Below are 12,500 nucleotides of genomic sequence, written 5' to 3' on the forward strand. Positions count from 1 at the left end.
CATGGATGTTTAATGGTATGTTCCAAGATCCAAGTTTATACTAATGCGCATGTTCTACATTGTTGTTTCCATAGCAACAGCTCATTCACAGGGAAAAGTTGTTGATATGTTGTAGAGATGTTTATTTAACATCCATGGAAGGAGTCTCCAGTTTCAGAGATAAAGCTGTAGCTTTAGGTTTTCTGACAGCAGGACACAGAGGTGGGAGGAGTTTACACTGCTTTCTTTGCGATTTCTATGGTAACATGGCATGGTGTTCGAAAGAGAGAGAGAGAGAGAGAGAGAGAGAGAGAGAGAGAGAGAGAGAGAGAGAGAAAGATGAAAATGATGAAGGTGAGGGAATTAATGTTTATCACTGTGCTAACGTTAGTGATAAACAGCTAGAAATGGATAAATAATCCCAAAGTTCTCTAGCAGCAGCACACACGCTGAGTGCTGTGTGTTATATGGTGTGTTAATGGTTTATAATTCTCGTGTCTCCTGTAGTTTTCAAACTGTGGCGTCTGAAGATGAGGAGTACGACGACGTGACCGTCAGTCAGATGCTGTCGCCCAAAAAGAACGAGATGGATGCCACGCAGATCCTGAACAACCTCCTGAAGGAGTATGATAAGAAGCTCCGCCCAGACATTGGAGGTGAGTGGACTTTACTAAACCGCAGGTTCTCTGGAGGTCCTGCTTGCTACTGGACATGTGGGTTTCTGGTGTCTCCAGATCTTTCTGAACAGGTTTACTGTCTCCGTATGGGAGTTCGGGGTCAGCGTCATGTTCATGCTAACAAACTGCTTCCTACTAGCTTAAGATTAGCAAAGCAGATTAAGTGTACTAGCACCATACACACACGAAGATGGAGCCACCAACCAAATCAGTCTGCTGCTTCCTGTCATGCTTCTGTCTCACATTTCCTGTATGTAAGAGAATAAACAGGAAGTAACTGCAGGTGAACTGAAGAAACCAGACCTTATGCTCAGAGGAATCAGTTGGATTTGTTGCTATACTGAATCTGAGATCATTTAAACTGACTTGAGAAACTCTCAGTTCAGATGTTTGTGGAATTTTTGTGAAATCGCTTACTCTTCCTGAATTTGTGATAGAAATCATGTATAAGTGAAACGTTCAGCTAGCTCGTCAGTTAGCATGACTGATGTCGCTGACAGTGATTAGCTGGTTAGCTTCAGAGCACCAGAGTTCAAGCTGGAGGACAGTGTGGGGGTCAGTAACTGCATGTTGGTCATTTAACACACACACACAAACTCAAACACACATATACTCACACATATAGGCCTGTGGTAGACTAGTGGTTAAGGTATATATATATATACTGTGTGGCACTTAGAGAGATGGGACACTAACTGCATAAAATCACTGAATAGGAACAAAATAAATAGTTCCTTCCTTTAAGGGTTGTAGGGGCACTTGGGCAGAAATCCCGGCTCCAAGCCTAGGCGGGAGGAGACTCTTCTTGGCTGCCGATGCAGAGGGCGAAGAGCGTTTTTTCCTCCATGAATTTGTGGCGGTGCACGTGCCGCCGTCACAGCAACCGAAATCCGGATTCCGCAGTACTGAGGGCCTCCTTGAGCTGGCAGAATGCCTGTTCTGTGCTGTCTGTCCAGTGCACCCGGTCCGGCTGACCTTTCTTAGTCAGATCTGAAACGGGGGCAGCTAAAGAGGTGAAGTCAGGCACAAAACGTCCCCCAGATGGAACAGGTGATCGGACCAGGTGGAAGAGTGGACTACCACATCATCCAGGTAGGCAGCAGCGAAAGCACGAAGGGGTCGGAGGGAGATGTCCATGAGCCCCATGTAGGCCAAAAGGAAGGACCCGGTACTGCGAGTGGCCATTTGCGATGCTGAATGCCATCTTTGGTTTTGCTGCCATCTTTGGTTTTGCGTCATGCTGCTGGGTTGGTGTGAGATCATCTCCTTTCCTTACTAGGGCACGCTCTTGGGGATCTGTGTGGAGGGAAGCAACCGCAGACACCACAGCCGGCGGGGGAATCCATTTTTTTAAAATGTTGATGTGATATAATTGAGTGTCTGCGCGCTTACCTGGCTGTTGCAACCAATAGTTTACAGGTCCCACATTCTCGAGAAATAGGAGTTCAGGAATGGTGGACCTTGGTCACTGAGGATGTCCTTGGGGATCCCAGCTCGGCTGAAGAGCATGAGTAGCTATCAGTCTGGGAGGTGGCTTTCCAAAGTGGGACCACCTCTGGGTAGCGGGTGGCATAGTCCACTATCACCAGGATATATTCATGACCCCAGGAAGACTTTGGTAGTGGCCCGATGAGATCCATGCCAATCCTTTTAAATGGGACACCGATAATAGGAAGAGGAATAAAGGGGCCCGTGCTGGCTTCTGTGGAAAAGTCCGCTGGCACGGGGCACAGACCCTGCAAAAACCCAGGACCTCTGCATTTATGCCCGGCCATTTAAAATCCCAAGTTCCTCTAGCATGCTCTTGGGTCCAAGATGGGCCCCCAAGGGGTGTGTGTGGGCTAGGTGGAGCAGGAGAGGAGTATGCTGGCACCAACAGCATGTCACAGGGTTTTACTCTCCTGTCTGTGTAGAAGTAGAGTATAGAAGCCCATTTCTCACCAGGAAGTATGACAGGGGTAGCAGCTGGGTGGGATCGGTGTTTGCTCATTCTACTTGCAGGACCTGGCCCCATCAGTGCTTCAGCCAGTCATCCTCCTTTTGTTCCTTCTCGAAACCCCTCTCCTGGGTGCCCTGCCTAAACAGTGAAGAGAGAGGGTTAGTAAGTGACTGGTGTAGTATGGTCGGCCGGGCCAGTGTGACCGTACTCCCCGAATCCAAGAGTGTGGACACCAGTTGGCCATTTACCGCCATGGTAAAGCGGTGGCCCTTTGTAATGCACGGGTGTGCAGGCCGCAACTTGTGAGCCATTGTTTGTGGGCCTGGGTCAACAACCTTCCGTTCCTCAGCTGGTAGTGTCCATAGGAACCGGTCCATGGCCACTTTCTCCGTGTTCATACTGTAACCACTGCCTGATGATACGCAGCAGTTCGTCCATCTGTGGACAGGGGTTGCTGGTCGGCTCATACCAACATCTATTTAAATCGCCAGGTGCAGTCACGGGAGATCGACCACAGCAGAGTAGAATCTCTTCTTTTTCTGTTCCATAATCTCAGGCACTCTCTGGATCCAGCACATAATACTCCACTTGGGCGACTCCACTGAGCAGCGGCGCTAGGGCGTCGGCCCAGTTCTGCTTAAAACAGCCCTCCTGGTCCGCGGTATACTCAAAGGTGTCCAGGAACGCCTCCACTTCATTTTTGGCACTGAGCTTAGTGAGGCTGCGCCGAGCATTGCGGCTGGGATCAGGGAGGGGGATTGCAGAAGATGCTGTAGCACCTGCTCCAAAGTGGGTTTGGGAGCTTCCTCCATGTCCGATGCCCTCATGCTCCACCAGTGTAGGGCACTTAGAGAGATGGGACATGGAAGAATAGGCACAGGGATTAGAGCAAGCAGTGTCATGGCTTTATTTTTCTTCAGGGTACTAGTGCAATTTTAGTGTAGTATAAAGTCAGTGAAAAGGAGAAAAATAAATAGTTCCTTCCTTTAAGGGGTTGCAGTGGCACTTGGGCAGAAATCCCGGCTCCAAGCCTAGGCAGCAGGAGGGGGACGGCAGTGTAAAGGTGAAGCGGTCCTCTCCAGGAGCGTAGCATAGGCTCAGCCGCTAATCTGAAGTCCTGGATCAGCTGGAGGTTTCTGAAAAAGAATATCAAAGAGACAACATCCATTAGTTCCATCAGGCTCCCTCTTCCTCTCCCTATAGCCTCTGAACCTTTGCTGTACTCTCCACCTGGAGGGTGAATGTTCCAGCAGCGCTCCTGATTGGCCCGTGCTTTTCGGTGGGAGGTTCGGCCGCCTCACCTCACTCTCACTCTCAGCGGCGCTGGCCATGGTGCTGAACCGCCGAGTTTTACACTTTCTCTTTCTTCTTTGCTGGCGATGCAAAGGACAAAGTGCGTTTTTTTCCTCCATGAATTTGCGGCGGTGCACGTCCCGCCGGCACAATACACACACACACACACACACACACACACACACACACACACACACTCTCAAACACTCACATATATACACACACTCAAACTCACACACACACATATACTCACACACACACACACACACACACACACACACACACACACACACACACACACACACACACACACACACACACACACACACACACACACACACACACACTTTAACCTTTATAAACTGCACTCAGTCTGTAGTTAAGGACAGTCATTTGATGCCGCAGTAAGAACAAGCCCCAGTGCCTGTGACTCTACTGAGCTGCCAACCCAAGTGCATTGTGGGTAAGCTAGAGGTTCCTTACAATCTTTCCTTATACTTCTACTTACTTCAATAAGGAACAGTCATAAAACACATTTCACTACATCATCCTGTGTGTGCTTGTGTATGTGGCAGATGAATTCTGTGTGAATGTACAGCTCTGATTGTGTGTTGGTTAAAAATCCTCCATGTAGAAGCTCGACACTTTGCAGTTGTTTTGTAAAGTCCAGTGTTTATGGACAGAAGAGTGGATCGTGAAGCGTCATGCCTCCTCTTGTGTTTTTGTGTTTTTGATATTGTTATTGTAGAAACATTCATACTGAAGGAAATTTCTGTTTTATACAAAGAAAGTAAAGAGAGTCTGTTGCTTACTGATGTCACGTTTGTTATTGTTGAGTATAGCGTTGATTAATTCTCTCTAACAGCAGCTCCGGATATATGGCGGGTTTATATCGATGCGCTCGCTCTGCTACCTTATCGTTTCCATAGCAACGGCTCTGTATGTTGTGGAGAAGTTTCTGCATCGTGTGTGGAAGGAGTCTCCGGTGTCAGAGCTCCCACATCGGCGTCATCGGTGATTACTTTTCTTTAACGGAACCCCACGTGGTGTTTTAATTCTGTCATGAATTATTATATTTTCTCAAAAGGAGTCATTTTTTTCTGAGCTTTTGTCGGAAGTCTGATGTTCTGTTTTTCTTAAGGTCAACATTCCAATTAATTTCAACCACAAGTGAAGTTATTTTCTTCAAAGCCCTTAAACACACACACACACACACACACACACACACACACACACACACACACACACACACACACACACACACACACACACACACACATGCAGATCTAATGCTTTCTGACAATTTCCCCCAACTTCCAGAGCTAATTAAGAGCTCAGTGGCGGCTCGCATCGCTTCTATACATAACGCCTTGCTCGCCTGAACACGTTTATAAATTCTAATCCAGTCAGTCGGCTGGGTTTCAGTCATCTGAGCTCCGAGACCTGGGAGGAAAACAAACATGGAGGCTGAGTTTGCTGTCCTGGGTGCAGGACAAATAAAAACAATGCGGTCCTTTATTTTTCCTTGTTGTAGTTTTCTTCTTCTAATAACATCGTCACACCGATCCCACTCACAGCCGAGCGTTCACAATGTCACCTTCAAACACAATGTTCTCTGTTAGCTGCCATCATGTTCACCAAGAACCAACAGGTAGAAAAAATAAACATTTTGTAGAAATAAATAGAAATTAAATTTTTCATTCATTCATTCATTCATTCATTCATTCATTCATTCACTCATTCCCTACCGCTTATCTGAACTTCTCGGGTCACTGTGAGCCTGTGCCTATCTCAGGCGTCATCGGGCATCGAGGCAGGATACACCCTGGACGGAGTGCCAACCCATCACAGGGCACACACACACTCTCATTCACACACACACACACACACACACACACTACAGACAATTTCCCGGAGATGCCAATCAACCTACCATGCATGTCTTTGGACCGGGGGAGGAAACCGGAGTACCCGGAGGAAACCCCCGAGGCACGGGGAGAACATGCAAACTCCACACACACACAAGGTGGAGGTGGGAATCGAACCCCCAACCCTGGAGGTGTGAGGCGAACGTGCTAACCACTAAGCCCCCGTGCCCCCTGGAATTTAATTTTGCACTTTGTATTTTTTTTTCTGAATCTTCGTATTTCTGTGAAGCTGCTTTGGGACAAGGTTTCTTGCTAAATGTCAGGACTCTGGTCCCGGACTTTGGCCACCTGCTTCTGTTTATGTTTCGTGTCACGTGTCTGCTGCGCCCTTGTCTCTTCCTCACCGTCTCTGCACACCTGTTCCTCATGTGTCTAATTGTTATTAATATTTAGTTGAGCGTATTACCTCGAGCAGAGGAATCCTCTGTTTTGTTCCGTTGTCCTGTCTGGTTTTGTCTTTGTCCTTGTTTTTGTGTTTTTATTTAATAAATCCTGTTTTTTATGCTATCCTGCATTTGGATCTGTTTTATCTCACACCCCTGACATTAAAAGCCCGACACAAATGGAATTGAATTAAATTGAATGAAATGAAATTAAATAGTGTGGGTCATGTGATCAGATGAAATAAACAAAAACATTTTGTTTTGAGTTGTCGAATGTTGGTCACTTCGTGCACCCGACACTTACGTACGCAACAGGTCTGAGGTAAGGGACATGACTCACCTTTGTCTCTTCTGCTCTCATGAAGCTCGGAGGTGATTTAAGTTGATTACGTGACAGATACATGACAGACGCATTAAGTCATTGAATTAATGTCAGTCGCAGACATTGTTAAATCTGATCGGGCCGACGGCACCGTGGACGTCGTAGATTACGGTGAACAAGGATGTGAGCCATTTTTTTGGTCTGTCTCTGACACACTCACTGCACCCGAGGGCTCGGCTTATTCACGCCAGCGTTGTTTCTTTATCAGACCCTGTTTTTCTTTTTTTTTTCTCTCCCGTACATTAACCCCCGGTCCGCTCGGCTGCTCTGAGGCTAATGCACTTCTCATTACCGACTTTCAGCTGTTCCACTCATAGCAGCGTCTTCCACATTTGTTCGAGGTGTTTGTTGTTGATTTTTTTATTTTTTATTTTTAATTCACAGCTGCTGCTCTCAGTGCTTCTCGTAGCAGGTAATAAAAACACGGAGCGTCCTTACTCGGGTGTTCGTATGTTAATGGGCTCAGTTGCCATGATGGAGACTAATGCCAGTCTTGAGACACGGCTCACTGTGGAGTTGTAGAATTGTATAACGATGACCTGATTTACTGAAATCAGCCTCAAAATAAAGAGGTCATGTTTTTTGTGGATATCAGGAGGAGAAGCTCAGCTGATTTGTAAAGAATAAAACACAGTGTGTGTGTGTGTGTGTGTGTGTGTGTGTGTGTGTGTGTGTGTGTGTCCTAAAATAACCTTTAATAAGAACACCGATCTTCAAACAATAAACCACTTTATAAAGTGACTAAAGATCACAGTTTATTTTTAAGCCATTTAAAGTTACACCGGATGACGTGGAACCTCCTAGACAGGGTTCCTGTAATCGCTGAGGTCCTTCTTAAGGAGCTTGTGGTGTGTGTTACGACTCCTTCTGTATGTCACTGGTTCCCTCCTGCACTGCGTCGTCCTCCGTGTGTGTACAGTAGTTCGTGCGCATGGGCCTCGTTGCGTAGTTCTCAGTGCGTCGTCCTCATTGTGGCGTCTTTAGTGTGCGTGGTCCTTGGGGTGGCGTCCTCCATGTGATTCGTCCTCCGTGTGCGTAGTCCTCCGTGTGCATAGTCCTCCGTGTGCGTAGTCCTCCGTGTGCGTAGTCCTCCGTGTGCGTAGTCCTCCGTGTGCGTAGTCCTCCGTGTGCGTAGTCCTTAGTGTGTGGTTCTCAGTGCATCATCATCAGTGTGTGGTTCTTAGTGTGGCATCCTCCGTGTGTGTGGACCTCAGTGCATCGTCCTTATTGTGCATCGTCCTCTGTGTGTCGTCCTCAGTGTATCGTCCTCTGCGTGGCGTCCTCAGTGTGACGCGTCCTCAGTGCAACCTCCTCCATGTGCAGCATCCTCGGCGTGCGGCGTCCTCAGTAAGGCTTCCTCCTGGTGTGTCGTTCTTTGTGTGCAGTGGTTCATGACTCCATGTTCATCGTGAGAGACGTTCTGCTAGTTTAATTTTGATCTCCTTCTGGAGTCTTGCATGTTTCTTGTTGTCTCCTGTCTCCAGTCTCCTTCTAGATCAGATTAACCTTCTTTAACAATTGTTTAAATATTTTTAATGGACAGCCCCGAATAAAATGTCTTAATTTACATATATTATATATCATCTGTTAACATGCAATTAGAGAAAATGACTCGTCTTTGAAATGCCTCATAAAATCCTGCTAATCTGGTGAAGTTGCGAGTGTGTGTGTGTGTGTGAGAGAATGTGTGTGTGAGAATAGGTGTATGTGTTTGTGTGTGTGTGTGTGTGTGTGTGTACAGTATGCACATATGTGTGTGTGTGTGTCTGTGTGTGTCTGTGTGTGTAATTGTGCCCTAATTGTGTCAGCTCTCTTTCGGGATACAGTATGAAGGGAAAATCCTCTGAAGTGGGTCATTTGTCTGTCTTAACACATGCATAACAATAACACACTCACACACACACACACACACACACACACACACACACACACACACACACACACACTCTACAGGAAGGAGGCCACACTATTAGCACCCACCAGTCAGTAATTGTGTGACACCAGGCACATTGGTGTTTAGGTCGTGACTCGTGGCCGTGATCCACCTGCACGTCAGCGTCCTCACACCGAGTGTGTCCTCTCGAACTCAACAGCTCTCCGTGAGTGTGTGACTGTGTGTGTGTTACACAAAACCCGTTTGTGTTAGCTGGAGAAGACGAGAGGGAGAAAGTGAGGAGGAGAGTCGAGGCGATGGAGCGTAGGAGGCAGACGTATAAACAGGATAAACAGTCTGTGCCAATGTCACTGTTCACAATTTCATCCAGTTTCAGGCTCTAAATCCATTCGCTTTTATGCAGCGTTTGTTTTATAACTGTCTTTATCGACATTGGGGTCTTTTTATCTTCATGATCTGCCATGAGACTCGGACTGACTGTGACTCGGACTGACTGTGACTCGGACTGACTGTGACTCGGACTGACTGTGACTCTGATTGACTGTGACACTGACTGACTGTGACTCTGACTGACTGTGACTCTGACTGACACTGACTCTGGACTGACTGTGACTCTGACTGACTGTGACTAAGACTGACTCTGACTCTGACTGACTGACTCTGACTGACTGTGACTCTGACTGACACTGACTCTGGACTGACAGTGACTCTGGACTGACTGTGACTCTGACTGACTCTGACTGACACTGACTCTGGACTGACTGTGACTCTGACTGACTCTGACTCTGACTGACTGACTCTGACAGACTGTGACTCTGACTGACTGACTCTGACTGACTGTGACTCTGAATGACTGTGACTCTGACTGACTGTGACTCTGACTGACTGACTCTGACTGACTGTGACTCTGAATGACTGTGACTCTGACTGACTGTGACTCTGACTGACTGTGACTCTGACTGACTGACTGTGACTGACTGACTCTGACTGACTGACTGTGACTGACTGTGACTCTGACTGACTGTGACTCTGACTGACTGACTGTGACTGACTGTGACTCTGACTGACTGTGACTCTGACTGACTGTGACTCTGACTGACTGTGACTCAGACTGACTGTGACTCTGACTGACTGTGACTCAGACTGACTGTGACTCAGACTGACTGTGACTCTGACTGACTGTGACTCTGACTGACTGACTGTGACTGACTGACTCTGACTGACTGACTGTGACTGACTGTGACTCTGACTGACTGTGACTCTGACTGACTGACTGTGACTGACTGTGACTCTGACTGACTGTGACTCTGACTGACTGTGACTCTGACTGACTGTGACTGACTGACTGTGACTCAGACTGACTGTGACTCAGACTGACTGTGACTCTGACTGACTGTGACTCAGACTGACTGTGACTCTGACTGACTGTGACTCTGACTGACTGACTCTTACTGACTGTGACTCTGGAGAGAGACAAAAGATGAAGAATCGTAAAACTCATCCATTAAAAGAATGATGAGAAAGTGTGTGTGTTTGTGTGTGTTTATTTATATATGTGCACAAATGTATGTGTCTCTCTCTCTCTCTCTCTCTCTCTCTCTCTCTCTCTCTCTCTGTCTCTCTCTCCCTCTCCCTCTCTCCCTCTCTCTCTCCCCTCTCTTTCCTCATCATCCTCCCTCTCTCCCTCTCTCTGACCTCTCTCCCTCCCTCTTAGGTCTTCTCTCCCTCTCTCTCTCTCCTCTCTCTCCCATCTCTCTCTCCTTCCCGCCCACACACTCCTTTTCCCCCCTCTCTCCCTCTCCTCCTCCCTCTCTCTCTCCACTAACGCTCTCACCACCCTCTCAGGGTTCATCGTGCTCCCGCTCTTCCCTGTTCTCCTCTCATCTCCCCTTCTCTCCCTCTCCTCCTTCTCTCTCATCCCTGACTCGCCGCTCACTCGCTATGTCCTCTGTCTCAAATCTCCCTCTCTCTCCTCTTCTCCTCCTCTCGCGGATCTCCTCCGCTCTCTGCGCCTCTCTCCTCATAAATGCTCAATGCCTCCTTCACTCGCTCTCCTCTCTCTCTCCCTCTCCTCTCTCCCTCTCAGCTCCTCCCTCTCCCGTGGTCTCTCATCTTACGATCAATCTCCTTCTCTCGCTGCAAGCATGCTCCTCATGTCGTCCCCCTCTCTCGCTTCGCTCAGCAAGCAGAAAAAATCTCCCTCTCTCGTCATCCGGGTCCCTCTCCGCTCTTTTCTGCTAGCATCACTAGTCTCGCTCCAAACTCTTCTCTCTCGCTTCTGCTCTCGGCTCATCACTCTCACTTGCCCTCCCTCTCGGTCTCTCCCGGGTCACGCCTCCCTCTCTTCCTCCTCCACGTGAAGAGCTCTCTCACAGTTCGTCTCCGGTCTCTCGTCTCTCATCCTCTCTCCACCCGAGTCTCACGATCTCTTCAGACTCTCGTCTCTCCTACTTCTCCTCTCCTCTCTCTCGAACTTCTCTCCCCTGGCTCCTCTCTCACTCAATCGGTCTCTCCCGGTCTTCTCTACCACTTTCGTCCTCCTCGTCTCCCCCCCGCCCCTTCCGTCTCGTAATCGTGGCTCCTCAATCTCCCCCTCTTCCTCCCTGCTCTCTCTCTCATCGAGGGTCCATCTCCCCTCTCCTGTGGGGCGCATCTCTCAGCTCCGCCGCTCTTCTCTCCCTCCTCTCCTCCTCACGTCCTCCCCTACTCTGAATGAAAACTTCCTCTCGTCTTATGTTCATCTCTTCCCCTCTCCTCAACTCAAGGGCTGCGTCGTCTCTCATCTACGTCTCGTCTCACCCATCACATCCATTCGAACTCGCATAGCTCTCCTCCGACTCATCCCGTAACTCTGCCTCGAATCTCACAATGCATCGTCGTCTCTCTCCGTTACGTCTCGAGTCACTGAAAAGTTCCTCCCTCCTTCTCATCATACGTGCATCAGTCCTTCTCTCCGCCTCTGGGCCCTCTCTCCTCTCATTCTTCTCACTCGGCGCTCCACTCTCCTACCTAAATTGCTCCGACACTCTCCTCCTCGTAAAGGTCTCTCGTCCTCTCTCGTCTCTTCCCTATTTCGTCTCATCCCCCTCTTCCTCTCTCTGCGGTCTCTGCATCTCTCTCTCTCTTCTCATCATCTCTCTCCCTGCCTCTCCAGCATCCCGCTCTGCTCCTCTCTCGCCCAGCTCTTCTCCTCGCCTACGGCTCTCTCTCTCTACATCGATTTCAATCTCTCCCTCGTCCCTCCTCTCTCATTCGACGTCTCATCGCCCATCCCCTCTCTTCCCTCCCTCTCATCTCGATATTATCATCATCCGCTCTCTCCTCAGTGGCTTCCCTCTCTCTGTCTTCTCCTCTCTCTCTCCCCGTCTGCACTCTAAAACTCCACCTCTTCCTTCTCTTCGTCCTCGCGCTCCTCCTCGGTGAAGTCTCTCTCGGTCTCTCTCTCCTCCCTGCTCTCTCTCACGGTCTCGGGTCCTCTCTCTCTCCTACTCTTTCATCTCTCTCTCCCCCAATTCTCCCTCTTCTCCCCCTCATACATCTCTTCTCTCCTGACGAAACACTCTCGCCTCTCCTGCTCACTCCCTCGGCCTCCGGATGCTCTCTCGGCCGTGCAATATCGTCCGCTGTACCTCAATGTTTCCTCTCCGGTCTCCTCTCAGAATCCTCTCCTCTCGTCCCCTTCATCTCCTTCCTACAGAATCCCTCTCTCTTCCTCTCTCTCCCTTTCCGTCTCTTCTCTCTCACCTCTATCTTCGTCCTCATCTCCTCTCGATCCTCCGTCTCGCGCTCCCGCCCTCGTCGCCTCTCCTCCTCGAATCCTCCCTACCCATCTCTCGCTCGATGCTCACTCAGCTCAGCTACCTCCCTCTCCTCTTCCATCCTCCCCGATCTCTCCCGTCACGGTCTCGTCCAAACGATGAAACGACAAAACAAAAGAAAGAACCCCACAAAAAAAAAAAAAAGAAAAGAAAAAAAAAAAAAAACCCCCAACCCCCCCCCCACAAAAAAACCCCCCCTCCCCCCAA

General features: G+C 48.8%; 1 protein-coding gene and 1 long non-coding RNA gene across 2 annotated transcripts in view; one reads left to right on the forward strand and one right to left on the reverse strand.

Moving 5' to 3' along the window:
- The window catches only part of LOC113663729 (gamma-aminobutyric acid receptor subunit gamma-3), a 134,262-nt gene that overhangs the window by 2,518 nt on the left and 119,244 nt on the right, over window positions 1-12,500 (forward strand). Inside the window, exon 2 of the mRNA XM_047814416.1 lies at window positions 487-635. Coding sequence (XP_047670372.1) covers window positions 487-635 — 149 coding nt within the window. The remainder of the gene's footprint in view (window positions 1-486; window positions 636-12,500) is intronic.
- LOC125141310 overlaps window positions 7,239-12,500 on the reverse strand; it is an 8,324-nt gene continuing 3,062 nt past the window's right edge. Inside the window, exons 2-3 of the long non-coding RNA XR_007140707.1 lie at window positions 8,562-8,727; window positions 7,239-7,954 (exon numbers count right to left, since the gene is read on the reverse strand). This is a non-coding gene — a long non-coding RNA (uncharacterized LOC125141310). The remainder of the gene's footprint in view (window positions 7,955-8,561; window positions 8,728-12,500) is intronic.

This window comes from Tachysurus fulvidraco, chromosome 5, assembly GCF_022655615.1.
Source record: "Tachysurus fulvidraco isolate hzauxx_2018 chromosome 5, HZAU_PFXX_2.0, whole genome shotgun sequence".
Classification (NCBI taxonomy): domain Eukaryota; kingdom Metazoa; phylum Chordata; class Actinopteri; order Siluriformes; family Bagridae; genus Tachysurus; species Tachysurus fulvidraco.